The sequence below is a fragment of the Cyrtonyx montezumae genome, unplaced genomic scaffold (genome assembly GCF_038088225.1).
Source record: "Cyrtonyx montezumae isolate F1298 unplaced genomic scaffold, pur_monq_1.0 scaffold_3, whole genome shotgun sequence".
Taxonomy (NCBI): domain Eukaryota; kingdom Metazoa; phylum Chordata; class Aves; order Galliformes; family Odontophoridae; genus Cyrtonyx; species Cyrtonyx montezumae.
Genome location: NW_027072034.1, coordinates 105,455,026 through 105,481,144, shown reverse-complemented (window position 1 = coordinate 105,481,144; position 26,119 = coordinate 105,455,026). Strand labels below are relative to the sequence as shown.

The 26,119-nt window shown below is 44.5% G+C and overlaps 1 protein-coding gene across 1 annotated transcript in view; it reads left to right on the top strand.

Moving 5' to 3' along the window:
• The first annotated feature begins 5,201 nt into the window (after positions 1-5,201).
• The window catches only part of TMEM178B (transmembrane protein 178B), a 198,425-nt gene continuing 177,507 nt past the window's right edge, over positions 5,202-26,119 (top strand). Inside the window, exon 1 of the mRNA XM_065742710.1 lies at positions 5,202-5,787. Within this exon, the coding sequence (XP_065598782.1) occupies positions 5,406-5,787 (382 nt within the window). The 5' untranslated portion in view covers positions 5,202-5,405. The remainder of the gene's footprint in view (positions 5,788-26,119) is intronic.

Below are 26,119 nucleotides of genomic sequence, written 5' to 3'. Positions count from 1 at the left end.
AGAACTGGATGCTCTGTGGTGAATAGTACATGTGCCTCATGTTGGGTGATAAGGATAGGAGAACATTTAAATAGCATTCATTAAGTAAGCAACATCCGTCCTTTGCACTGAAAAACAAAGGAGAATCTTATGAAGAAAACCAAACCAAACAACCAAACAAACACAAAAAAAAACAAAAACAACAGTGCAATGAAAGACTGTAGCATAATGTGTGTGTGTTAGAGGTGAGTTAATCACAGAATCACAGAGTTGTAGGAGTTGGAAGGGACCTCTAGAGATCACTGAGTCCAATCCCTGCCAAAGCAGCTCCCTAGCCCAGGTTGCACAGGTAGGCGTCCAGGCGGGTCTTGAATGTCTCCAGAGAAGACTCCACCACCTCTCTGTGCAGCTGTGCCACTGCTCCGTCACTGCACTGGGAAGAAGATCCCATGCACATTTGTGCAGAACTTCCTATGCTTCTGTTTGTGGCCACTTCCCCGTGTCCTATTGCCACACACTGCTGAGAAGAGTCCAGCCTCGTCCCTTTGCCTCCCACTCCTTAGATATTTATAGACATGGATCAGATCCTCTCTGAGTCTTCTTTTTTCAAGGCTGAACAGACCCAGGTCTCTCAGCCTTTCCTCACAAGGGAGGTGTTCCATGTCCTTTATCATCTCTGTGGCCCTCCTCTGGACTTTTTCAAGGAAATCCCTGTCTTTTTTGTACCAGAACTATTGCACAGGTGGTCTTAGACCTAGTGTTCACTAACTTGCTTAGCTTTGCAATCCAAATGTTTTTTGTAGAGACGCAGCAAAGCAGAAACCTTTGGGAGTTGTCAGGGGAGAGGGCAGTTGACAAACTTGGAGTTTTGAAGTTCACATCTACTTTACAGAGCCCCTGCTTGGTTCTGAACCCCCTCAGCACCCCACAGGCTGTTGGACTGACGGCTCAGCTGTTTGTGGGAGCTGCTGTGAGAAGCTCCTGTGCGAGAGGCAGCATCGTGTACATCTGTGTTGGTATGGCTGGCATAATGGGGATTCACTCACACCAGTATCCAAGGTGCGTTGGAACGATAAAAAACATTAGTAGATATAATTTGTTCTATCTGTGTTTGGTTTGATTACCGTCTTGAATTTACATCCTGTAATTAGAGCAGCGAAGTGCCTCCAGGGTCAGTGCAACTCCAGGTAACGCAGTAGTAGCAGGAGCTCCTTTGGCTCCAGCAGGAGGCTCATTACAAAGAGTGAAGGATGGAGCCCGTGTAAATTTAGCGTTGCTTCTTGGGAAATGAAGAAACTTCTTGGGAATTCCGTGGATCATCTCTCTCTGTTGAATAAATGCAGTCGGTGGCAGTGATCCCAAGAAATGGGGAGTGTGGTGGTTTGCTCAGTCCCCTCCCCCACTAGATGGCACTGAACTCATTTTCTTTCATAAAAATAAAGAATAAAAATAAAAAAAATAAAAAAGAAGAAAAATATGGTGGAGGTCATTTTGATGGAATAAATAAATAAATAATGACCCGAAGAAAAGCAAATTGTGGTTGGTTCACCATGAGCTCGGCCCAGCACCTCACCTGCCCGCACCTCCGTCCCAGCACTGCTGTTTGAGCCGGAGGTTTGGGAGTGGTTGGGCGAGAGAACGGAGGATGCTGAGGGCAGCGCGAGCAGTGCTGGGCGGCAGTGAGCGAGAGGCTGGCCCGCTCTGCAAGGTAGCAGCAGTGCTGAGTGCTGTCAGGCTGCTGCACGCAGGGCTCCTCACCACGAGCTGGCTCTGAGCAGCCTCATTGGGCTCCGCTTCTCTGTCCCGCGCCTTCAGGCATCTTCTGTGCACCCGTGTGCACTGTTTTCCCCTCCGTATCTTCAAAATCGCAACCTGCAGAAAGCTTGGACTGTGCATTCACAGCCCAATTCATCCGAGATCAGTGAATTCACTCCCCTTGCCGAGACGTCCTTAATTCACTGCAGGGTGAGGCTTCAATGGAGCACGCTGATGTGCGGGGTGGACTTTTTTATTCGATTGTCTTCCTCCCCATTTACATTCATCTGCAGATCGACAAGGATCGTTCCCCCCCACGGCGAGACGGGGGTGGGATGGGGGAAAGCGAATTTAATAATGATCTGTTTGCACTGGAAGGGGCTGTCGGGAATAATCCCGAGGAGAGGCAGAGGAAGGGTTGGTGACGCCGCATCAAGCCGTGTTCTGCCCCTCCTGAAAGGAAGGACATAATGATGGTGAGGGAGAAAAGGGTTTAATTCTAACAGTTGAAATCCAACACTTTCTCCTACGTTTGTATATTTAAGGTGACTTGCAGGAGGATATAGCTTGCCATCTGATCAAGCTACAAATACAGGCAGAAAACAAAAATGCATGGAGACTGCCGCTGAAATGCCTCTTCAGGGAAAAAGAGAAAACCTGGAAGTGCATGCCCTTACCCCCAGTCTTCCAGTTCTGTAGTCTAAATAGAGAATAAATGCAGCAAACCCTCCTGCACCTACACTAAAGCCTGCCTTACACTGTAGCAAGAGAACCATTAAACCTTTCAGGACCTGGTTCCTGCTCTTTGGTGGATGATGGATTCTTAAATCCAAAATCCAACCATTCTAACATCCAGAAATGTTTGGTAGAATCAAGCCTATTCTTTCTTCTCACCTGCCAGCTTGGGTCCTGATGCTGAGAACTGGCAAATAAATCCAGGTACACTCATCTCTGTATGGGTGCCATACAAGAAATCTGTTGGCCATCTGCTTTATGAGATCCTGCAGCTTTTTGACCCATAGCTGTACATTTTTTCCCCCAACAGAAGTCAATCTTGGCTGCTCCAAGCTCATTGTAACATTTAATTGGTTTTATGTATTGGCATGCAGTTGCTTCAAACATCTTGTTATAGAAGTTGATCCACCTGAGCTGAGCTGGGTTTTTTTGTTGTAGTTGGTTTTTAAGACTTAGACCCCTAAAAATTTATCCCTGCAAAGGGAAGTTACTGCTAAAAATATGGAAACTTGTGCCTTGCTTCAGACAGACAATCAGATTTATCCGGAGCTTTCCAGGCATAGTTAATATTCATAACATAGTGCTGAAATTTTGCACTTGAGCTGTTTTAGCAGATACACTGATCACTACGTCTATGGCTCGGACATCCCTGTGTGAGCTTCTTCATCTTGCCAGGGGCTTTGACAATGCAGCACACTTGAAAAGGAAAATGGTGTAGTGGGAAAGACACCGTTACCTAGTTGGAAATCCCATTTTGCAGGTGAGGTGCAAGGAGATGTGCTGCTTTTTTTTTTGGTGTAGGCTTTTGCAGCACTCAGTCTTGAGAAGACATGAGGCTGTGGGATTCTTGGTGCAGTAGGAGTGACTGTTACTTGATGTGTTATGTGCTGTGGAGCACATGGGATCCAAATACTGTGTGCAGTGGGACACCACTGCCAGGTCTGGGATGTGCTGGTGATACAGAGCAGTGTGTGCCAGGACCCAAAGCTTCTGATGCAAGGGAAATGACTGTGCTTATTCACTTTTTGTACAGTACCATTAGGAGTCTGGAGCCCTTGGTTTTCTGGATCAAGCAGAATGCAGATCTCAAATCCAAGGCTGGCTCATGCTTCGAGGTTCAGAGGAGGTGGGGTTCTTTGGTGCAGTCAGAAACATCCACAGTTGTCTTGGATTTGGGTGACACAGCATAAGGTCTTGTGCCCCAAAATGAGAAGGATCCAGTTAAATCCAGGTTTTACATTCTCCCCTTTTAAGAAAGTAAGGCTTCGACATTTCCTGTCTGCCAAGTGGTGCAGTTTATCTTTAAGGAGGCCAGAGAAATAAGAAATGAGTCTCACGTTGCATGGGTGACATCACTGGCTTTTGGCTCGGCGCTCCGTATTCTCTGTCTGTAGGCTTTAGCCAAGGCTGCAGGGCTCGGTGTTTGAACAAGGAAAGATTCCCAGGTGTACGGAAGATTGGATCCACTCTTATTTAGGTTAAAAAACGATGATATGAGATTCATAAAGCTTGTGGACTCCGACACGCCTTCTGTTGCTTTTGATCTCTACGAGATGGGTGAGTTATTCCCATTGGAGAGAAAGGGAGAGGAAATCTAAGGAGAAAAAAAAACAAAACAAAACAAAGAAAAAAAAAACAACAAAAAAAGAAAGATGTCTGAATACATATCTGCTGATGCCGAGGATACGCTTCACGCGAAGCCGCTGAGCTAAAGCCCTCGGCTCCTCCGTGTAGATCGGGAGGTACGGCAGAGAAATGGTGCAGAGACAGAGCTGTTGACAACTGTTAGGGGCCGCCTTCCTCGTCAGGTGTGTAGCGTTTTTCGGTTCTCTTTTCACCCCTCGTCAGGTGTGTAGCGTTTTTCGGTTCTCTTTTCACCCCCAGTTTGTTGTGGTTCGCTTCCCCCCGAGCTCCCCTCCCCGCTGCCGAGCATCCTTCCAGCCAGCGTAGCCTTGCCATCATCTCGTCCCGCAGACGCCCAGCGCGTTAGGAAAGCCGCGCACAACAAACCGGAGCGGCGCTGACGAAGGAAGGAGAGCGAACACCGGGGCGGAAGGGGGTGGAGAAGCGATGCCGGGGCCCAGGAGCCGTGCCACCTAGTGGGAGCCGCCTGCCCGCCGCCGGGCTCTGCGTCCGTAGGCCCCGCGGTCCCTCGGCGCCTCCCGCCCTGCCCGGGCGCCGCTGCCACAGCGCTCCGTGCCGCCGCTCGGGCAGTGCTCCGTGCGGCGCGGGGCCGCCTCGTGACGGCGCAGCCGGCGGGACCGGGCGTGCGGATGGCGGGGAGGAGCCGAGGCGGTTCGGAAGCCGGGATGTCGGCGGCCGCGAGCGACTGAGCGCCTGAGGGACTCGGGCTGAGGCTGCCGAGGGAGAGACGAACCCGCGCGCGCCCGCACCGCCAGCCGCAGCCGGGGAGCCGGAGCTCCGGCCGCGATTCGAAGCGACGGATCGCTCCCCGCCTCGCTCCCTCCGCTTCGAGCCCGCTTTAAAGCCGAGACGACCGGCCGGATGATGCCCGCGCCGAGCGGCTGACGAACAAGAGACGGATCGCCCTCCCGGGGCCGGGAGACCGTCGCTTCTGCGCGGGAGGCGTCCGCCCGCTGAACTTGGCGTCCTGAGGGGCCGGGCTGGACCTACCGAGCCGAAAGCCGCCGCTCCCGCGGCTCCCGACCGACCGCACCGAAAGAGATTAACGGAGCGACCCCGGGGTTCGCGGGGGAGGGGAGGCCCATGAGCCCCCGGGACTGCCCCCGGGGCAGAACTTCGGAGCTCTCTGGGCGTCCCTCCGCAGCGTGGATGTGAGCCCGCACGAGCGGGGATGCTCGAGGCTGCCTCTGCCGAGTGACGGCCGGCGGCTGCTCCGGGGCTTCGGCGTGGCCTCGCGCTCAAGGGCTTTGCCTGTGGTGAAGATGTCCATGGTGTTCCCGTGAAGCTGAGGTATGGCTGCTGGAAGGTTGCTGCTGTATGCTGGCCTCTCTTTAGCTTTGTGTGCCCTGGGCATGCTGGCTGTGGCAATCTGCTCTGACCACTGGTATGAAACTGATGCCAGGAAGCACAGGGAGAGGTGCAAGAGCATCACCACTAAGAGAAATGATCCTGGCTTTATTTACAACTCCAACAACAACCTGCCTCTCAGGGCCAGCAGGTCGAGGTTGGACCGCTGGGAAGGGAAACTCCTCTTGGCAAGGAACAGGAGGCAGATCTTTGCCATGAGCGCAGTCGATGAGTGCAACAGACAGTACAACTCGACCAACATGGGGCTGTGGAGGAAATGCCACCGACAAGGATTCGACCAAGAGCTGGAGGAGCTGATTGCCAAAGGTAAGGGCTGTTTTTACCAAACGCGTGTGCCGGGCCCTCCCGAGCCAAGTGGGAGCTGAGCAGAGCCATTCGGGCTCCCAGAAGTGAGCATCCCTAGTCAAGCCCTCTCCTTGCAGTGGGTGAAGTGCCTCGGCTGGGCACTGCTTCCCAGGGCGTCGCCAGGGCAGCTTCCCATGGGGTCTCCACCACGGAGATGTGGGCTTTGGGAGCAAGGCAGCAGTGGGGTGAGAGCAGACACACCTCAAACATCTCTTTCATGTCTCTGTCTCAGTAAGCCCATCACCATGGTATCAGAATATTCTCCACGCAGAAGCAGAATGTATGAATAAAGCAGAGTCTGGATATTTTTTAATTTTATTTTTAGTTTGAGCCCGCTGACTCAAATAAAGTATATAGTATTTTATGAGACACTACATATGTCTGTATTTTGTCATTCCCTTACCGAATGCCTCATCAGTCCTGAATTACACCATTAGTAGTGCTCACAGGCAGGCTTCAATCCTCAAATGGAGCGTAAACAAAGAAGAGCTTGCTGGTTACACTAAGCTACACTAAGGAGTATTTTCAATGCCTGCAAAACATTGCATTAATTTATTAGGAGTATTAGGAATCATTTTCTTTTAGAGTGGAGAGGCATCTGTTTGCCTGTAGCATTTCTGTGCTGTTCTTTTTCTAGTCTTCTCTTTCCGTTTTCCCCAAACGTAGCGGCTCAAGATGATGGTCAGTTTGCCTCGAGTGTCTCTTTGATCTGAAGTATAGCACGGGGAGATACATAAACCCCTGCCTATACATCCCATCCACAAAAGATTTATGTTTTTGCAAGATGACATGGATCTGGTAAAGGATGACAGCATCTTTACTGCCCACAGCGTGGTTACTCCAGACAACAAAATAACATTTCCCTCCCATGGTTCTTCTGTGGCATTCAGGTGGTTCTCTAGAGATTTATTTCCGTCACAGTGAAATCGCTGCTTCTTACACTGGGCCATCTTTAAAAATACTTATTTTCTACATGTGTTCTCTGTCCAAAGCTCCCTTGGTAGCTTGTGTCAACTCCCTTTTCAGACTGGGCATGCAAAATTACTGCTTAAGGCTTAATTATTCTCGAGGGATATGCTTCCACACGCGATTGCCAATGTATACACTTAGTTCCATATGTGTTAAAGGGAGTCATACACGTATGCAGCACAGTATAGACCTGCACTGAAGCAATGCACGCAGGTGATGTAGTGGGGAACCTTTCACCCCTAGATCCCCTCTGGTTTACTAGTGACCCTTCCTGTCCAGTTCTATTTAATGGCCTTCGTGGGATGCATTGGTGGCTTCAATCCTGTTAGCAGTGGGTAAGGTTCTGCGTCCTGACACCTCGCTGCTTGTGCCAGCGCTGAGGGATTTGTGCCCTCTGTCCAGCTGAAGGTGTGGGCTTGCCGTGGGTCACTCTGCCACACGTGCTTTCTTGCACTTGTGGCACGATCTGAGAACTTCAGCATTGCCAGTGGGCAAACATCGCACCAGAGATTTCCTTTGCCAAACAGAGCTTCAGTTACTAGAGAGATTTTTTGTGTTGAAATAAGTTAGCCACTCCTCACTCAACGCCCACCTCGTCCCGGACTCAAGAATATCCAGAAGCTGATGAAATTGGCTTGGCGAAGGGTCGTGTGTAAGAGCAGCTCTGTGAAGTGTCAGTGACAGACAAAATGGGGTACCCTACTCCACGATGGTTAAACACAGGAGAAGGTGGTCTTTGGAAGATCCCACTGTCACCGCTGTGTGTGTGTGGAGAGCCACTCTAAATGTGCACCGCTTCCTGGGCTCGGAACAGCGCGTGCCCCTGTGCATCTCTCTGTCTTTGGCTGTATGCAGGTGGACAGGAACCCACTGCTTGGCACTGGTGTCCCAGAGGCAGGAGAGCACAGATATTGGTGTCTTAATTCCCTGCCTTCTCCAAAGGCTGTCTGTGGGCGCTTAACAGACATGTTTGTAGTGTGTTGAGAGAAATTTTAATGGAGGGACACAATGCCAAATACCAATGATATAGTTCATTTGGTAGTCTTTTTGGAGGAAGGGTTTACCTATACCGTAAGTCTCAGCTATGCTGAAAAGTCACGTGTTTACATTAATGCTGTAGAGGTGTGTTGCTTTGTCATCTTTGGGTTAAAACACAAGAGAGCTAATATAATGTCAGCTTGATAAGTGGCAGCTTCTGATTTGCTCACATGTAAAACCAAGGATAGTGGTATTATAAGACTGCTTATTCACTGTAAGTAAACGGCTAGATCAAAAAGAATGAATGAATTTTCTCTTCCTTTACCAAAAAGTAATGTAAAATAACCACCTATTAAGAATGCACGTAAGCAGGAATCTCTGAACTAGAAATGTGATGTGTGTGTGTTGGAGCCGTCTTTATGAGGGGAAGCAACTAGTGTCCCTGTTTCCTCCTAAGGACGGATAACAGGCATTGATGATCCGCAGCTGTATGGTGACAGTGGAATAAGTACATCTGCTGCTGCTGTCAGATGTTGCAAACAGTACTGTTTTGCAGAGGAGGCAGGTGTTTGTGGTTCATCTTGGCAGCACCACGGTGCTTGTCTCGCTTTCCTTCCATGCCAGATGCTCATCTGGAGTTGGAGATTGCAGAGGAGGTGTTTGGGCAAAGCGTGCCTGATGTGACTGTGAAGAACTGCAGATGTGCTGTACCTGTAGTCATCAGATACTCTGACTGGAGTACATCTTCTTGCACTGATGAAATACCTTTCTGTGTAAAACCAGGGCTCCAGGGCAAATGGTCACTGGTATGTGTGCCTTTTACTCTCCATCTTTTGCCAGCAATTAATTTAATATGGCACACACCTCTTCTGAAACTGGATAAACTGATGCAGGTTCTGGCCCCAGATATTGCATATAATGCTACATGTAATTGAATGTGAATGCTATTAAGTTTCTTTTTTTTTCTTTTTCTTTCTTTTCTTCTTTTTAAGCTGGACAGAAGCTAAGTGATCCATTTACTCAGAGACACACTTTTCCCTAGGCAAAACTTCCAGTTTTGAGAATGGTAGATTTGTCTATCAAAGGATAATAAAAAATAGTCATTAAGAGCCTAACTAGCTTTGCAAATACCCCGCAGTTATTCTGCTTGTGAACTCTGCTGAAATTAATACAAGCTGTAGGCAATGGCTTGTGGCAGGATCAGGCCCCGTGGTACTTGGCAGTATTCTTACGCTAGTAGTTTTACAAAACACTTCTGTTTCTGAAGATTCTGGGTCACTACTGGAATTCTATTCTGTATTTAGTAGTTTAAATCTCTCACAATTAAAACATTTGCATTAGTGATACAGTTAGACAAATAGGCAGTGAATTAAAACACATCTTTACAAGTGAACGTACCTGGGGAGAGGCAGACAGATATAAGAAACCAAAGGCCTGGAGGACGTTCCAGAGCCACATCAAAACTGGACAACTAATTTGTTCTCTTTGCTATAACTGAAAACAAAACAAAACGTACAGAAGATACGTAAACTACCATCAAAAAAGAAAACACTGGTGCCAAACATGCAAAACTAAAGCTCAGTCTCCCTAACTTTATTCACCTGAATAATGTTCGTTCCTATGAACAGACTATTTGCAATGAGGGGAAGCACTCATGTAGTGAGAGTCCAGCCATAGAGAAAGAGCTCATGGGGCTGATCCTGTGATTCTGCCTTGGTCTTTGATGGAACATTTTAATATCTTGGGACCAGAGCTTTGTTCTTGATAGATGAAGCCCCAGGCCAAGGATTGCTGGCCCTGGTTTTGTACAGTGCAATGCTCTAAGCTTCTTCTGATACTTAGATGTCTGCACAGTCTCCTCAGTGAATGAAATAGCCCTGCTGCTCAATGTCTTTTGAATATAATGTTCTCCACACCCTGTTACAGACACTGTCTGCCTTGCTGCCACTGTGTGTCTAGCAAAATCAGCATTCTCTCACCCTACCAAAAAATACCAGGGAGTCAAATGCCTCCAGCACTATGTGTGGAGAGGTTTGAAGTGCAGGAAAGCATCTATTCGCGGCAGGGGGAAGGCGGAGTTTGTTTCCTGCCTTGGCAATCACCAGCTCACAATGTCTTGCGTACAACTTGTAGTGACCCAGAAAATAAACCTGCAAGCCACAGGGTCTGTCCATACCATTGCTTGGTTTTGCAACCTCGCCTGGATGCTTTCCTGTTCTAGTTGAGAGGGAAACAAGAAAGGATAAAAAGAAATTACATCATTTCATTATAAAGGTGCCATAAAGCACGCAGAAAAGTTGCACGATAGTCAGAGACTGTTCCATTTAGACAATTACTGCTCAGAGGATCCTGCATCTTGCTTCTGGAAGACTGCCAATGAAACCTGCCTGTATGGGGCTCTGCTGCCTGCCACTGGAATCCAATTTTATTTAAAAAATTTTACAATGACCTTATTATTTCAACTCCCTGTTTACCTTCCTTCCTCCCCAAGGTCCATGGAAGTCATAGTAAATCCTATTTTTAAAACACCTTATTGCATGTACACTCAGATGCATACCACCATTAAAAAAGAAAAAGAGAGAGAGAAACGAATTCCTGTGCAGCCTATCTCCAAACCAAATAATATGCAAGATTTCTGGGATGAAAGCCTTCTCTGTTCTGATTGTCAGATGCATGGCACAATTGAGGAAGAAAGGCTTAACAAGACTACTCCAGCCGTCACGAGGGATTATTTGTTCACAATTGGGAAAGCCTGACGAGAAGCTCCTGCATCTATCTCAGATTTATTTCCATAAAAGTACTCACAATACCTTGCTGTTCTGTAGTTTTCAGTTTTAAAATGCAATGTTTTTGCCAGACAAATCAGGACAGCCTTATTTTTGCATATGTTCTTCACACATGTAAAGAATGTCAGTGTTAGAGTTTATGTGTTGAAATCTTACTCATTATAAAAAGGACTTTTCTGAAGTCTTGCTTCTGATCCTCATGAAGTCAGTAGTGAATGTTTTATTGACTGTGGTGATGCAGCAAGTTCAGGCCTTTAGCGTTTCGTTTGAGGCAAAAGTGGTCCCTGCACGGAAAGGCCAGAACAAGGTCTGTGCTGTGTTCTGTCACAACAAAATTCTACTGTAGGGATTGGCTAAAATTTGAGCAGGAAATATACTTTCAGTTGAACTTCAGGCCAAGGACTTCGCCTCAGCCTTTTCAGTGATGCTGTTCTTAGTCTGCTAGCACAGAAGAAACAATTCATTAAGAAGCATCTTTACCACAAGTAATGAGAACTTGATGTGCTCCTCTGACACATCTGAGATAATTAGTTTGATAATACATATCTGCTAAAAATACTAAGAACATATATGTAATTTATCAGAGCTGTGGCCGGTTTTAGTCATGCTGTTCTAAAGAGCAAATTTCAGTCAAGCTGTTGGCTTTCAAGCAAAATTGTCAGTGAGGACAAATGAAAATTTTGCCTGAGTAAAAATGACGGGATCATGCCCTTCTCAACAGAAACCAGTGTTTGCAGGGCTGCCTACAGGACTGCACACTTAATTCCTGTTCACTTAACTGAGCGTCCAAATCCTTTTAAGGAATCTCAGCGTTTTTATCCCTTTGGTATGTTGGTTAAAAACTTTGTTAAAAATGTGAGGGAAAGACTTAATACGAGTGCAGATGTGTTCCATTTACTGTAAACATATACTAAGAAAGAGTATTTAAATAGAGATGAAATTATCTGAATTGTTCTGTCAGCTCCAAAAATTCATATTAACATTGCTTTTACTTGTTGAAAGAGTCTTTCTGTGCGCCCAGAGTAGCTGTTCAAGAAGGGAGTGAGTTCATTAACTACTGCAGAGACAATGGAAAGAAGTGGACGAAGTCTTTGTGTCTCTATGTCCTGCAAAAAAATAATGATAGTCATTTGTAAGTTACCTAATGGCTCATTGCTAATCAAGTGTTACTGGAACCCGTGAGTACATACTCACATCTTTAAAAGCAAAAGAAAGAGGTGGTGTTTTGTAGTATTTTTAAGGTATAAATAAATAAAGAATGTGGATTCCAAAATCCAAACACACTTAACAGATCATTCAAAATAGCATTTGCTTAAAAAAAAAAAAAAAAAAAAAAAAAAAGAAAAAGAAAAAAGAATGTAAACTGGCATATTTTCTCTGCAGGAGAGAAATCAGACTATAAAATAGAAATGCCTCCATTTTCTCTCTCATAAAGCTTAATTCTTCCACAAATAAATACCCAGTGCTATCCAACTGAGCCAGCTGAAATCACAGTTCTTTGGAGGTAACTACCAAAATAGGTGAAAAGAGGTAGTGTCGGAGTTAAGGCAGAGCTTACAAAGCCAGAATTCAGTCAAAGCTCTACCATAGTGTTTCTTCATGACCTGAAGCAAATGACTTAATCTCTCGTTCCTCAGCTCGAAGGCAGTATAATAGGGATTCTGTTCATTATTATTAATACCAGATAGAGTTCTACCACAAGATTTACGAGCCTTAATCTTGGATCAGAAATCATGGAACAGAAAAACGTCCCTGTCCTTTTGACACGTTGCTGTGCTTTAAATATTGGAGAGTAATGTGCCCTGTGAGATAGTACAAGGAGATGACAAAGTAATTATATTCAGCATGACTGGTAGTGGTTTTAAAACATCGTCAGGCTACTTACATTTCTGTAAGGACCACAAAATGCAGAAATTCTGGTAGAGTTGTAGTGAAGGATAATGAATAGGAGGAGGTGCAGATGCTTACAAGATTGTCTTCCAAAGACTGAGGGATGGCACCAACAAAATAATGGGTCATGTCTTCTTGAAAAATTTAGAAGTAGTTGATGGGGACTGACCTCTTTGGCTGTCTGTAGGAAGACGCTGACATTTCCATAATGAAGACAAATAGATTGCAATAATGAGATAGACAGTTATTGGGATGGCAGTCTGTTGCTGCTAGGAGAAATGACCTGGTTAGACTGGAGGGTTTGGAAAAAGATATTTCTAGCAGCATCCTGAATGGTTACATGGAAAGCATTTGTAAAGGTCAGAGAAAGAAATATTGCCGTAATAAAGACATGAGATGATGACAGCCTGGATGGAGAACGAATCTGCAGAAGGGATGAAGGGATGTCTAAGGACATCCTTGGATCTGCAGACATAGAGTTATGAGATGAATATGTCACTCAAGTTCATCAGAACAACACAGGCAGTAACACATTTAGCTGTGCTGATCAAGAGAAGAATTACTGAAGGAGGAATATAGTAAAGAGGAAAAGACAACAACGTTAGGAACTTGTTTTAGCTGTGATAAGTGTAGTTTGATATCTCTGAGACGGAGCATCAGAGAGACTGAGGGTATGGACAAGTTTGGGTTAGAGGAGTGAATCTGTTAACTGCTGCAGGAAGATGGTGGTGAAATCCATACCTTTGACAAAAATTACCAGTGAGAAAAATATAGAGGGAGAAAAATCCCATGAACTTCACTGACGAGTAGCGGAGCGGGAAGCTGGAGTTGAAGGGTATCTTCTGGAGGACATTCAAGTGAGCACACTCAGAAGTGGTGTGAAAGAAGTGAATAATGTCATGATAGCTGATGAAACGTGATCTCAGCACAGGAGACCACTGAAGATTGCCGACATGCTGCAGCTGATGAGAACAGAGAATTCAGAGTATACTGAAACTGTGTAGGCTAAGTGCAGACATTGGCAGCATCAGATTCAGTGAATCCAGGGAAAGCTGCATGGAGCTGGGAAGCTCAGCTGGGAGTGGTGAGGTGCTCCAGATGGGATTTATATTTGCAGTATTTATAGTGGCTAGTGTTGAAAGGAAGGAGAGAAAACAACATGACATTTAGAGAGAAAAATAATTGCTTTAAGGTGAGAATACTTCAAGAGGAAAGAGATTGAATGGTACTTGTGTTATGAGAGCAAAGAGGCAGAGGGGTGCGTGAGGTCAGGGAGAATAGAGAATGAGAAGACAAGAATGACCGTAAGGAAGGTCAGGAGGTAGGATGAGACTGACGCAGTAGCAAACAAATTAAATGAAAGAAGAGCTACATAGGAGGTTTTTCATCTGTGGGAAAGAATAAGGAAGGAGTGGTAGGAGGGGAAGAGGGAACAGAAGGCAAAGCTACTGGAAGAGGAAGATCATAGTCATTTTTCTTGTGGAAGAACTGGATGAAATTCTGTGCAACAGCTGAAGCGGGGGCTGGAGGAGGTGGGAGGGTCTGAGGAATGAGCCAAACGTGGCAAAGAGGTGATGATGACTGCGAGGCTGGGATTTAGCTGAGCTGGAGCAGTAAACTCAGGAGAAGAGCAGAACTGAATGGGAGAAAAATGCATTTATAGCGGAGAGAGTTAGCAGGCAGTGGGATTCCCATTAGTGATGCTCTACTGTGTGAGACAGCGGAGAGCAGCTAGTATGAGTCAGTAGGGATTTGGGATGGCAGGGTAGAAGTAGATAGGGAAATGCAGAGTAAAAGGTCTATGAAAGAGTGCAGCACAGATCAAATCAACATGTGAAGAAAGGAAAGAAATGATAAAGAGGGTGATAGAGGACTGAGATCAGGCAGGAAATCCTTAATACTGATCTGAGGTGATATAAAGGCCAGACAAGTTTAGTGTGAATGTAGTGGCCACTGGATGTTACAGAAAGAGTCCAGATAACAGTCCAGGTGGTGGAGCAGGAGGCTTAGGGAAAGTGAAAAGTCTGGTGTGAAGTGCAGGGCCTGGTGTGAAGTCCTGTGACTGAGTAGGTCAAACAAGGATATAGGCTGAAAGGAAGAGACGCTAAAATGTAAGCATGAATGAACAGTGCTTGCCCCTGTGTCTCCACTAATCAATACACATCTTTTAATATTAGAAAGAAGTCTTGAGAAGCACTAAATGTGAATATTTTTGTTGTTACTTTTACTTTCTGTTCACTGGTCATTTAGTGACGTAAAAACTACAACCAACCAAAACCACAATAGCAATAAAAAGTTCAATCAAGTGTTAAAGGTGTAGATGAAGGTCACTACACTGACTTTTAAGGAGTGATGCTGATTGATTGTTACTGATGATCCAATTATATCGCTCTGCCTCAGCTACTGCAGTGGTTCCCTGTTTGACAGTATCTGAATACTGCATGTCATGATATTGAACCATAAAGGACTTCTGAAGAGTGGGATTGTCCTTGTTTTACACAGAGGACTGTTGTCCAATGATGTAAATGTATCCTGCAGTACTAAAGGTGACACTGGAAAGAAATTTCCCATTGTTAGTTCCTTTTCTGTTCACCAATCCTCAAGATTACCCAGATCTACTCAGTGATATTCCATAATGGTAAAAGAGTAAGTCAGGAACATTATGCTGTTCAGAGAGATAAAGTAGCCAGCTAACAGGAACAAGGGAAATAGGGAAAATTCAAATAGCTTAATGGACTCAAATTGGGAAGCTGGATAATTTCAATCTCTGAGCACTGAAAAATGTGGTATGTGACACTGCAAGTCCAGTAAAAAGGATTTTCAATAAATCTGTCTTATTAAGATGGTACAGTAGGAATGAAAAGTAGCAAATCTATACTTAAAGAAAAGGGGAAATGTTGTCTGGGACACAGAGGACATTTTAGTTTAATCATAATAATACTAAACATAGTTTAAAGTAGTTCTAAAGGAAAGATTAATTAAACACATGGGAGAAAAAGAAATATACACGCAACATATGTTTTTCTATGTGAAGTGTGCCAAACTACCCTGATATATTTTGCCAGGAAGATAACCTGTTTTCTAGAACAGAAAATGCAGTAGACCTAATATATTGGGATCTGGGGAAAGGATTTTATATTCTACCCCTGAGGAAACAATTCATTACAGTGTTAAGGTAATTAGAACACAATTTACAGTGTGTTTAAGGAACTGGCTGAAGGAAGCCAACAAGTGTGGGGAGAGGGAATATTAAGATGAAAGAAGGTTGTTTAATAGTGTCATCAATGATACTGGAGCAAGGTTTGCAAGGGAAGGTGATAGCTCTCATTGGCCTGGACGCAAACAGAAGGATGTTTGCTGCTGCCATAAAAAATGTTGTGTCACCAAGAGAAAGGAAACCTGGAATTTATGTATAAAAATCTGGATGATCTTGAGGATAAGTTGGTAGTAAAGATGCAGACTCTAATACCAAGAGTCAAGTCGCGCAGTAAGAGAGTAACAATGTGAAATTTCTTTTCAGTGTGAATGTTTGATCCTTAAGGACAGCTTTGTATTACTGTGCAAATACGCCCCGTATTGCATACTGAAAGTCTGGCACCCCAGACATCTGGACTGTGGGAGCTCTGGGGCCCAGGTGGGTTCCTTCCTGCCCAGGTACTGCAGTGGATTTCCTTCAGGGTGGGAAACGAGTGTGCCTAAATCTCACTCAACATGCAAGTGAGATGTGAGCATGGAGCACAAATTATGGTGAACAAGGGGCTCGTGGGGATGCACCTGTCCTTAAGCCTGGACACAGTGGGACTGCCATGATCAGAGCAAGTCAGGTGTGGTCGAAGAGCAGTGCTGGTGAGATGTCTCAAGTACGAAAATGTTAAAGTCATGTTACGATCTCCGCTATTCAACCAATTCTGAGAAAGATGAATTTAGGATAGGGATACCCAGATAGAGATACCCAGAAGAGAAGGGGTTAAACCACAGGAGAGAGGAAGCTGTGTTTAAGCTAGGGATATGAGCAAGGAAACACTGTGTGAGGGCTGTGAATGTTTATAGGCTGAAAGCTGTGCTGAAGTGGGATTCTGAAAGGAGTGATGAGGGCACGGCACTTCTAACAGGTTTTAAGGATGAAGATGGATATATTTAGGAGGAAGGATTATATGATATACTTCCCTGCTGTGCAAGAAAAACGAACACAGATAGTCCTTTCTAGTGCCGTGTCCTTGTGAAGCATGTCGTAGGACTGTGAAGGATTAATTTGTTATTACTATTAATTCCTCTATTTTTCCCCAAGGAAGGGGATATTCTGCTCTTCATCAAGCAGTATCCAATGGAAGGAGTGTTTGTCACTGGGTGTCTGACACCAGCCATGGTTGCCTGGTGAGTGGGAAGGGACCCAAGACAAACCCAGCTGCACCATCTCAGCTGCTTTGTCTCTTTCACCTCAGTCTCAGCTGCACTTCATTTCCTTCCAGTGAAACCCCTCACATCCATGAAGGATCGTGGATGATGCCCGCGTGCACTTAATTTGTATTTCTTTGTATTTTTCCTTTAGATAATGCAGTTATTAGAGTCTTTGCTTCCTGACTCCCTTGTCTGCTCTCATATCCTACTGCCTTAGCTTAACAACAGTAAAGTCCTGCCGGATTCTCAGCCATATGTATTCATCACCAGATGAATGCAGAGCCTTAGACTTTCTCCTTTAAATAGCTTATATAAAATAAAATAGAAGCTATGGTGTTTTCGTACTATATTTAAACACCCAGGATTGCTGGCAGCAGTGGAATCAAACTCTTATTTGCACATATTTAAATTACCATGAGATGCGCATTTTAGTTCACAAAATGTTCAGCCATTTGGCTGGCAGTGCTAGGTTAGTTTCCTCATTGTAGGAGGGATTTTGTCAGGGAGTATGTGGATTTGTGAGGGCTAATGGCACCAGTTTCTGGTTGGTTGTGCACTTGTGTGCACGTTAGCAGAGCACAACTCTCACAAGGCTTGTGGAAAGGGAACAGAAAGGCACCAGAGCAGTAAAAGAGAGGGAACATCATTGGCATAGCATTTGGGGATATAATTCTGCTTCTAGAAAAGGGGAAAAATAGTCTCCATCAGTCAGAGTGGAGCAAGACAAGCCTGGATGCTCAGTATGTCTGGAGATCTGGGAACCTTGCCTGAGATCAGAGCAGCAGAGCTGTCCTCTGCATTGCTGGAAGAAACTGCTCGCTTCTGGAAGCCTCGTGTTTGTAGCAGAGAGATGCTGCAGTAAGCCACTCTGTGCTGCTGAGGATTTGAAGCAAGGAGTTTCTGTGCTTGTTGATGTTGATTTGAGCTGTCCTTTTGATGTGAAATAGTCTTTTGTATCTAAGAGGAAAAAGGACTGCTTTGTACCTGGTATCCTGAGGAGCCTGCAGTTACAAATGTTGTAATTCACTGCTCCTAGTGGGAAACAGGAAGGGTTGCCACAGACTGCCAGGTGTGGCTTCAGCCTTGTGGGAGTGGGAGCATGGCTGTATGGTCTCACACTGACTCCTGTCAGCTCCATGTTTCCCTGGGATGAAGTGGCTGCAGAATGGACTTGGGCAGTGTTTTGACTTCAGGACTGTGAAACCTATTTCTGGGAAAAGCATAGGAACTTGTTTCAAATCTGGGAGAGATGTTTCTCAATTAGGTTCCATAGGAAAAAGCAAGGCAACTTGTATATATGTCTTAAAAAGAAGGCTGCTTGAATGGCTAGTGGGAGGAGAGATGTAGGCTATATAAGAGGCATCATGTGATGACATTACAGAGATGGCCTCTGCTTCCTCCCAGCATTTCCCTCTTAACCCTGCAGTGAGGAACCTGGTCCTGTCCTCACCAGTGTTCCCTGATACACGAAGCTCGTGGCACATCTTTCCTCCTCTTGCTCATCAGTTGCTGTTAGCATCCCGCCTGTGACGCAGCAACTAATTGCCTTGTCAATGCCTTCAAGTGAAAAAGCAGCAGCAGGAGCAGACAAACTCCTCAGCAACGAAGTCTTCTTTTCTTGTCCGTGTTTCTAAGAATACCACTGCAAAGAAAGGGGAAAGGAGCAGGATTTCTCCTGGCAGAAAGTTGCCCGCAGTACTGAGGCATGGACTTCAGGTCTTCAGGCTCAAGCTGTCCTTCACTTGCTGCTGGCCTGGCCTTGAAGCAAAGGCTTGTGGCATTTCCCTCCTCTACACTACTGCATATGATAGTGTTACCATATTTCATATGGAGTGTAGTTTTTTGGCTGGTGGGATTACAATGACTGGAAGGACATGTCTTCTTTAAAGATTCTCCCCTCATTTGAATATAGTTCATTACATTTTGGGAGTTTCCAAAGCTGCGTTGTGAGGGCCGTAACTCCATTGCTGTGGTGTGATGGAACATGTTCACCTTCAGGACAGGAGCATATTGCTCTGCATGGCATTAGAAGACACCACAGAAAGTCTCAGGTAAATTGGTGAAGCCTGGTTGATGAAGGGGTGGGGAGCTCATCACATGTGTCCATGACCCCATCACATGACACTGTATTAACAAGGGCCACAGAGGTCCTCAGACTGCACTGTGCGATAGTGTAGTTTCACAGCTGTTGCATTTATCACAGAATCAAGGCCTTAAGGCAGGTCAGTGCTCCTGAGTTCAGGCTTTCATTTGAGAATGTTTCACTATCCATCATGGTTATGACAATGACCTTCAAAGTTGACATCACAATTTAGGTATCTGACGCACACATCTTTCAACCAGATTGTTGAGCTCTGAAAATCTGGTTGTGAGTGGAGGAAAATGGTTGTGAGTTCTCTCTATAGCCATTAGCAGTTCATTTTGCTATCAGCCTGTTCCTTTTCCAAGGCTAATATCAATTATTTTTCCTTTATTTCGAAAGGCCTGGGAGCAGAGAAGTGGCTCCTCTGACATTTCAGAATATCACTGTAAAGAATGTAGGGAAAATATTTACATGAAACATATAATAGCTAGAATTTACCCACCATGGGTATCAATCTGGTTTCAAAGAATTTAGGAAGGCATATTCTCTTCCTTGCTGTTTGATGTTTTTCTGTTGATACATTATATTTGTAGCTTTCTCACCTACAAACTGATGTATGGTTCTATACACTTTTTCAGCTGCACTTGAGCTTTTTTGTAGTCACAGTACTTTGGTTACTCATGATTCTCGTGGTCCTCTTAAAAGGTTTAGGAAGGAAGGACAGAGGTGCGTTTGTAGTTCTCGTGGCTTTACAATTACCTTTACTGAAATGGAGCAGAGAAGTGGTGAATCCCTGAGCACTCAGGCAGCCTGAAAAAAATGGCTTGGCAACGAGATCACTGAAGTTGTGGCTGATCTCAGTGGAATATCACATTTCAAGCCAGAAGGTGAGAATTCAACCTCAGTGATGAAGGGAAGATCAGTGTGGGAATGAAGCCACTGCGACTGAAAGCCTGGAGCTGTAGAGCAAACAAAAGGGAGACAAAATTAGAGGAGATTCACAGAAGAGAAGAAGGAAAACAGTAGTGCGCTGAGAGAGCAGTGGCTGGAAGGTAAGCAGCTCTTCTGTTCTCTTCTGTTGAGATTTGGCCTTAACCAAATATTGAAATGTTAACAGATTAATAAAGAGCATATTTCCCTGTTGGCACTTAACTAATGGCCATCCTGATGGCATGTCTGGGGAAAGTGTGGGGAGACCCTGAACTCCAGCCTTGCCTGTGAACCACGTGTGCGGTGAGGTTTCGTGCCGGTGCTGAAAGAAAACAGCAGTTACTTCTGTAAACCTGTGAGCAACCTTGTGAATTGTGAAAGGGTAATTTCACCTACTGCTTATGGCTGTGCAGAGCTTCCTTCAGGGCAGGTCTTTCGGTAGTGCTATTTTGATCAAGTTCTCCCCTACAAACTGCAGCAGGAGCCAGAATCCTTTGGAAAGCCCTTCATATAAATATCTTGTTTAGTTAGTCTAATAAAGGTATTACTAGCAGCACCGCTTTGAGGATTTATTGGGGGATTTCAGTAAGACAGTGTTAGCAGTGGAATTATAGTCATATTCTGGTAAGACCTTGTCAATGCAAGAGAAAATAATGTTGATCCAATCAGAGATATTTTGCAGGATCAATGTAATATTCCTCTGCATAATCACAACTGAAGGATTATGGGGCTGTACTGGGAGTGACAAAGGATCACTTGACAGATCACAGCCTCATTTGCTCTCGTTGTTTTAGCTAGTAAAGCATAGGAAGTTTTTAAGTATGCATTTATAACCCTGTATCTTAAATAAACCTGAGCTCTGTCTGAAAATAACATACATTATTTTCAGTCTATTGCTTTTAAACAGTATTTTAGGCTATTTCTGCATTTTTTCTGGCTGAGCCATACTGAAGCGTCTTAGTGTGACCTTGAGACAATTCCCCCCACACTGAGGTGGTCTATGTACATGAAAGGGGAGAAGAGGCCTGCAAGAAGGCAAGAAGGAGGAAAAGGCAAATCAATACTCAGCACGAACCTTATAGCCCAAACCTCACCAGGGGCCCTAAATACATTGGCGTAATTGAGCTTTTGGATAACCCAGCAATTCTTCAAGAGGAAATGAGCATTACAGATCACTGTGAATTCGGGCCCGAGAGCATTCTGCGGCATATTGGGAATCATTTATAATAAAACAAGACCTCCTTATTGGTCATGTTACTATCTTCACATTTTTTGAGACCCCCATCTTGCCCTATTGCTCTGTCACATGTGGAGATCAGTCCCAAATCCCACTGCTGGTTGCAGGTACCTCGATGCTCCCCTGACTTTGGTCAGGCTCCTCCTGCTGAGGAAGAGGAGCTGTGAGTTTGATAGCATCACCACACGTGACTGACTGCCTCCTTTGGGTTTGTGCGTACATCTCAGTGAGTGATAAAAAGGGAGAACTGCGGCCAAGGCGTAGAACTCAGCTCGCCGATAGCTTCAGAGGCCATTCAAACTTCAGTCTTATGCTTCCAGGTGATTTCAGCTGCAGGGCTGCAAAAATCATTTGGGTAAGAGAAAATGGCTATTACAAGTGACACACAGAATTAAGTGGGACACAGCTCTGGTGAAAATGCAGTGGGGATCAGCTTGTTTCACTTAGAGGCAGGTCAAGATAACTGAGCAAGCCCCTTCTGCCATCAGAGGCAGGACACTGCCTGTACCAAGGCAAGTAGCTTTGCCAGGCAGGCTGTGGTTAGCATGGGATATGAGAGGATTCAAGAGCATTCTCTCTGCTGTTCTGCTGATGGATATTCTCTCAGGACCTATGTAATTCTGCCCTGGAAGTTGCCATGGGTCTGGCACTGTGGCTGGCGCTGACACGACAGGACAGGCTCAGCTTGCCAGCATCATCAAGGGCCATTATTTTTGTTTCTTGCTGCCTGGAATAATCAATGACCAGACTGCTTCTTCATAACGCAGAGCCAAGAAGTAATCTGTTGGAGTAATCATTTACTGTATCGGCTCTGCCCACCACAGCCCTTGGATGTATTTATATCCTCATAATTCATGGCTGCCTGTCAGCTGTTCTCTTGGTGAGCGTGTAAAAAATCCATATTAAAAGAAAGCTGAGGATTCTGACTTAAACCTGGAAAAGCATGAAAAATCAAAATAAACCTACGTTGATAGCCTGTTCTTGTGTGGATTCAAGATGGACCCTTATCCTGGATTTTCACTCGTATCTCTCAGCATTCTGGCTCTCTCTGGTGAGCCTTCTCAGACCGTTGGTATTTGTGGGCCATGTGTATTTCTATGTTGGGAGATACACGGGCCTACGATGAGCTTGCAGATGTAATTTGCATTTTAAAATAATCTTAAATGAGCTCTCATGTCTGCAGTTGGGCTTTGAGAGGATCTTGTTCCCTGGAGTAAGCCCAGAGCAATGTGCTGAAGATCACACATCACTTTTACTGTGTTCTTGCTCAAGCAAAGCTGCTTTTAAGTCCAGGAGAGCAAAGCCAATCTTGCCAACTTCGGAAGCAAGCATGTCTTAGACTTCAGTGGGTACAGATTTTGCTAAGCATTAATGATTCCTTGGAAAAGACCTGAGGAAAAAATGGAAAAAGGCCTTCTGGACTAAACCTCCCAGGGGCTTATGAATCAATTTTTGCACAGGTTCACTGCCACATGAGTCCCTTGAAATACTTCGTTGAGTTGAGCAGGAAGTTTGCCTAGAGAAAATGACCTACCTACAACGCAAGGGGCATGTAACACTTGCAGTTAGCGTTACATTGTTGGTGTAATAAAAGCATGCCACCAAATCAGTCTTGCCAAATTCCACGTGCCTGTTTGGCTGGGATATGCCTGTTTTCCTGAGGAGAACATAAAATGATGTTCATTTGTTTCCTTACTGTACCCTTGGGGAAGCTAGTAGATTTTGTGCCTGGGCTGATACATTTCCGAAAGGATTTTTCAAGGCCATTGCTCTGAGCCATTGTCCAAAACATTCCAAAGAAAAATAATCTGAGACTTTCTATCAATTCATGTTCATAAATGCAGACCTGCACATCTGTGTAAGGGAGTGCAGCTCAGAGACTGAAATAGATAAGCCACTATGTATTATTAATTACCCAATTGAAATACCTGTAGTAATATTTGTACTGTGACCTCTGCAGCTTGATCCCCCTCTTTTTAAAAAGCTCTATTTGAACATTATTTTAAGCTGCCCAGCCTGCAGGGACTGAATTCTTGTTTCACACAGCGAAAGTTGGACGCTTGCACGTGTGCAGTCTGTGCCACTGCGTGGGATTATTCAGCAAAATGGCCGATGCAGGAGCAAAATGTGTAAATCAGCGAGTGCTGCAAGAGGAGCACTTAATTGAAGCTTTATCGAGGGCTTGCAGAGCTGACCTCTGAGCAGCTGGCTGGACCGCAGCTGAGATGGGCGGGAGCCAGCAGCCGTTGTGGTGCCCGAGCCCATGTGTGTGGAAAGGATTTGCTCGCACAGCTCGGCTGCTTTGCCCATGGGTGGTAGAGCAGAGTGTAGCTAGGGGTGACTTAAATCGTTCGGTTTAACTCATTTAAATTGTTCCTTTCAGCAGAAATCCATAGCTTGAAGTGCACTTTGATGGCTCTGTAGCTGCGTGTGCAGGACTGGAGCTAATGCCAGACTGTGGGCCGTGGGGTGGGCGCAGAGCAAGGGCAGTGCTGGAGCGTACGGTGACATGATGGTGAGGTCAGGCCTGGGAATTTTCACTTTTCTCACTGGCCTCGCACCAAAGGGTCAATCCAGGCTACTGCCTGTTTGAGCACCTCTGCAACTGCATAGACACAGACAAATATAAAATATTTCTAGTTTTCTGTCTGTTGAGAAACGGATACCACTAGAGGTTGTGAGCATGCTAAAAAATACTGTACTAAAGCCCCGAAGGCCGAAGGCAGAAGGAGAAAGAACTGCGTAACATCTCACCAAGCTGGAAATAATGAAAGAGAGAGTTAGTTTGGAGATAAAACCCAAACATTCCAACACATAAATGGGAACTTACTGACAACATTTTACTACACGTCCTCAAAAAGCCGTGGTGCCAGAAATGAGAGGGAAGACTGTACTGTTAAAATTTAGAACAACTTTGCTACGATGGTAAGGCAAAGTAGCAGGAAATAAAAATAGTGAATGGGCCTGTTCTCACAGATAGGACTAAAATATCACACAATTAGAAACCCCGAAATGTAAAATCTAAATAGGAGAAGAAGAGCAAGGGAGGAATGCAGTGTCTAACGGAGTTAATACAGGAAACTATGCACCAAATCTCTGAAATAACAGATATTTCAAGTTGTTACTATGTATTGTGCAATAATAGAGCATATTCATGGTAGAAATGCTAACAACAGTATTTGCATTTCACCAAATGGAAATGATTTAAAAATAATGTGGAAATTGAAAAATATATGTTTAATAATTATTTTTATTCTGCTTGTGGAAAAAAACTAGATGAGTTATTCTCACCATCTGATGACAGAAAATATACTTTATTCTCCAGCAGCAATTCAGGCTTTTGGAGCACAGTTAATAAAGTCAGTCATTTTAATTCAATAGATGTGAATAAATGGATACCAAGTGTTCTAAAAGAGCTGGCTAAGGATATTTCTAGACCTAATTGATATAAACGATATAAATGTGGGTTTTTTTCATAATTGGTGAGGATGCTGGTGAAATGTCAAAGACCTAGGAGAAACCTAGTATTATTCAAACTCCTGAAAAGTGTAAATATAGCAACACCAAGGAAATTTATGTAGCAACTGATATAATTAATTAAGAAGTTAATAAAGAATTAAATGTAGATATGCTAACTAATGCTAATCAGCATGCATTTATAACAATAAATCTCTAAATTAAACTAATTTTTGGTGATAAAGGCAGTGGTGTTGATTGAATATTCCTTCTCTTCTTTTAGGCACTTGACTCAGTACCTGATGACATTTTGATTAATCAGCAACAGAAATCAACACGACGCACATTAAATGGATCACAAAGCTGGCTAAATTGCAGAGTTTAAAATGAAATTTTCTGTAGATATAAAATAGATTTCTAGGCTGTTGCTTGTTACAATTTTAGCATTATGTTAGTTACCATTTATTAAAGAACAAAAAGAATACATGACAGAGTTATTTATAAAGTGTACTAATTATTTGGGGGGAGATAAATTAAAAAGAAAACCGGTTGTCTCTTAGAATTGCTGTGGATCTCTTTGCAGCAGACAGAAACAATATATACTTTGGGTACATATGTATAGGATGTCAATAGAGATAAAACTGGTCAAGCATCTGTGCTGGGGGCAAAAAAACCTGCACCTTGGCTGTGCCTCAAACGATCAGCTGTGGTCTGCTGTTGGCCCAGACATCATCACAAGGCTTAAAGAACTCATTCAGCTTAGCAAAGAGAAGACCCATAGGTGAGCTCCTTGCAGCCTGCAGGTCCTGCCTGTACAATGGCAGCCTCAGAGAGAGCGATCCTGGCACTCACAGGCACAGGGCTCACCGGTGCAGTCTGGGGTTGAATTAGCTGAACTCCAGCCACATGTGAGGGCAAACATTTCAGCAGTGAAAGCATTGACCCCGGGAACTGCTTAGAAAACTTGGATTGTATCTTTCAAGCAGAAATGAATATAGGACAGTCCAGTGGCTTGTGTTTCATTGCATATCTGAGTGAAAAATAGCAGGGCTGCGTTCTGGGCTTGTAATCTGTGGGTTAACATTGTGCCAAATCATGGCATTTGAAGATGAGTGCCTGACACAAAGGTTCAGTTTTTATGTGTGTCAGCCAAGAGTTTTTCTGTCTTTCCTGAATGTAGATTGAAACTTGTAGTATTTTTTGTGTGTCAGTACACACAGTCATAAACACATCCACTTCAAAGTCTAGGAGTCATTGTAACAGAGGACCGTGTTCTGTTGCTGCCTGAGATGAAGCCTAGAGGATTTTATCATCTCCATCAGCATCATGCTGATTTTACTGTAGCATAACTCAGAGCAGAGTTTACCCTGGCAGTCAGCATTGCTACTTGTCCCACAAAAAGGGATGTGGTAGGTGATGATGGGAGCAGTCAATAAAAGGGGGAAAGAATCTATGAGGAAGAAAGTGAGGAAGGACAGATGGAGGAAGTTCATCAGGAACATGATGGGGACTAGAAAGCAGTAACATGGAAAAGCTGTATTTTCAACTGTATTTTTTTTTTGTCCA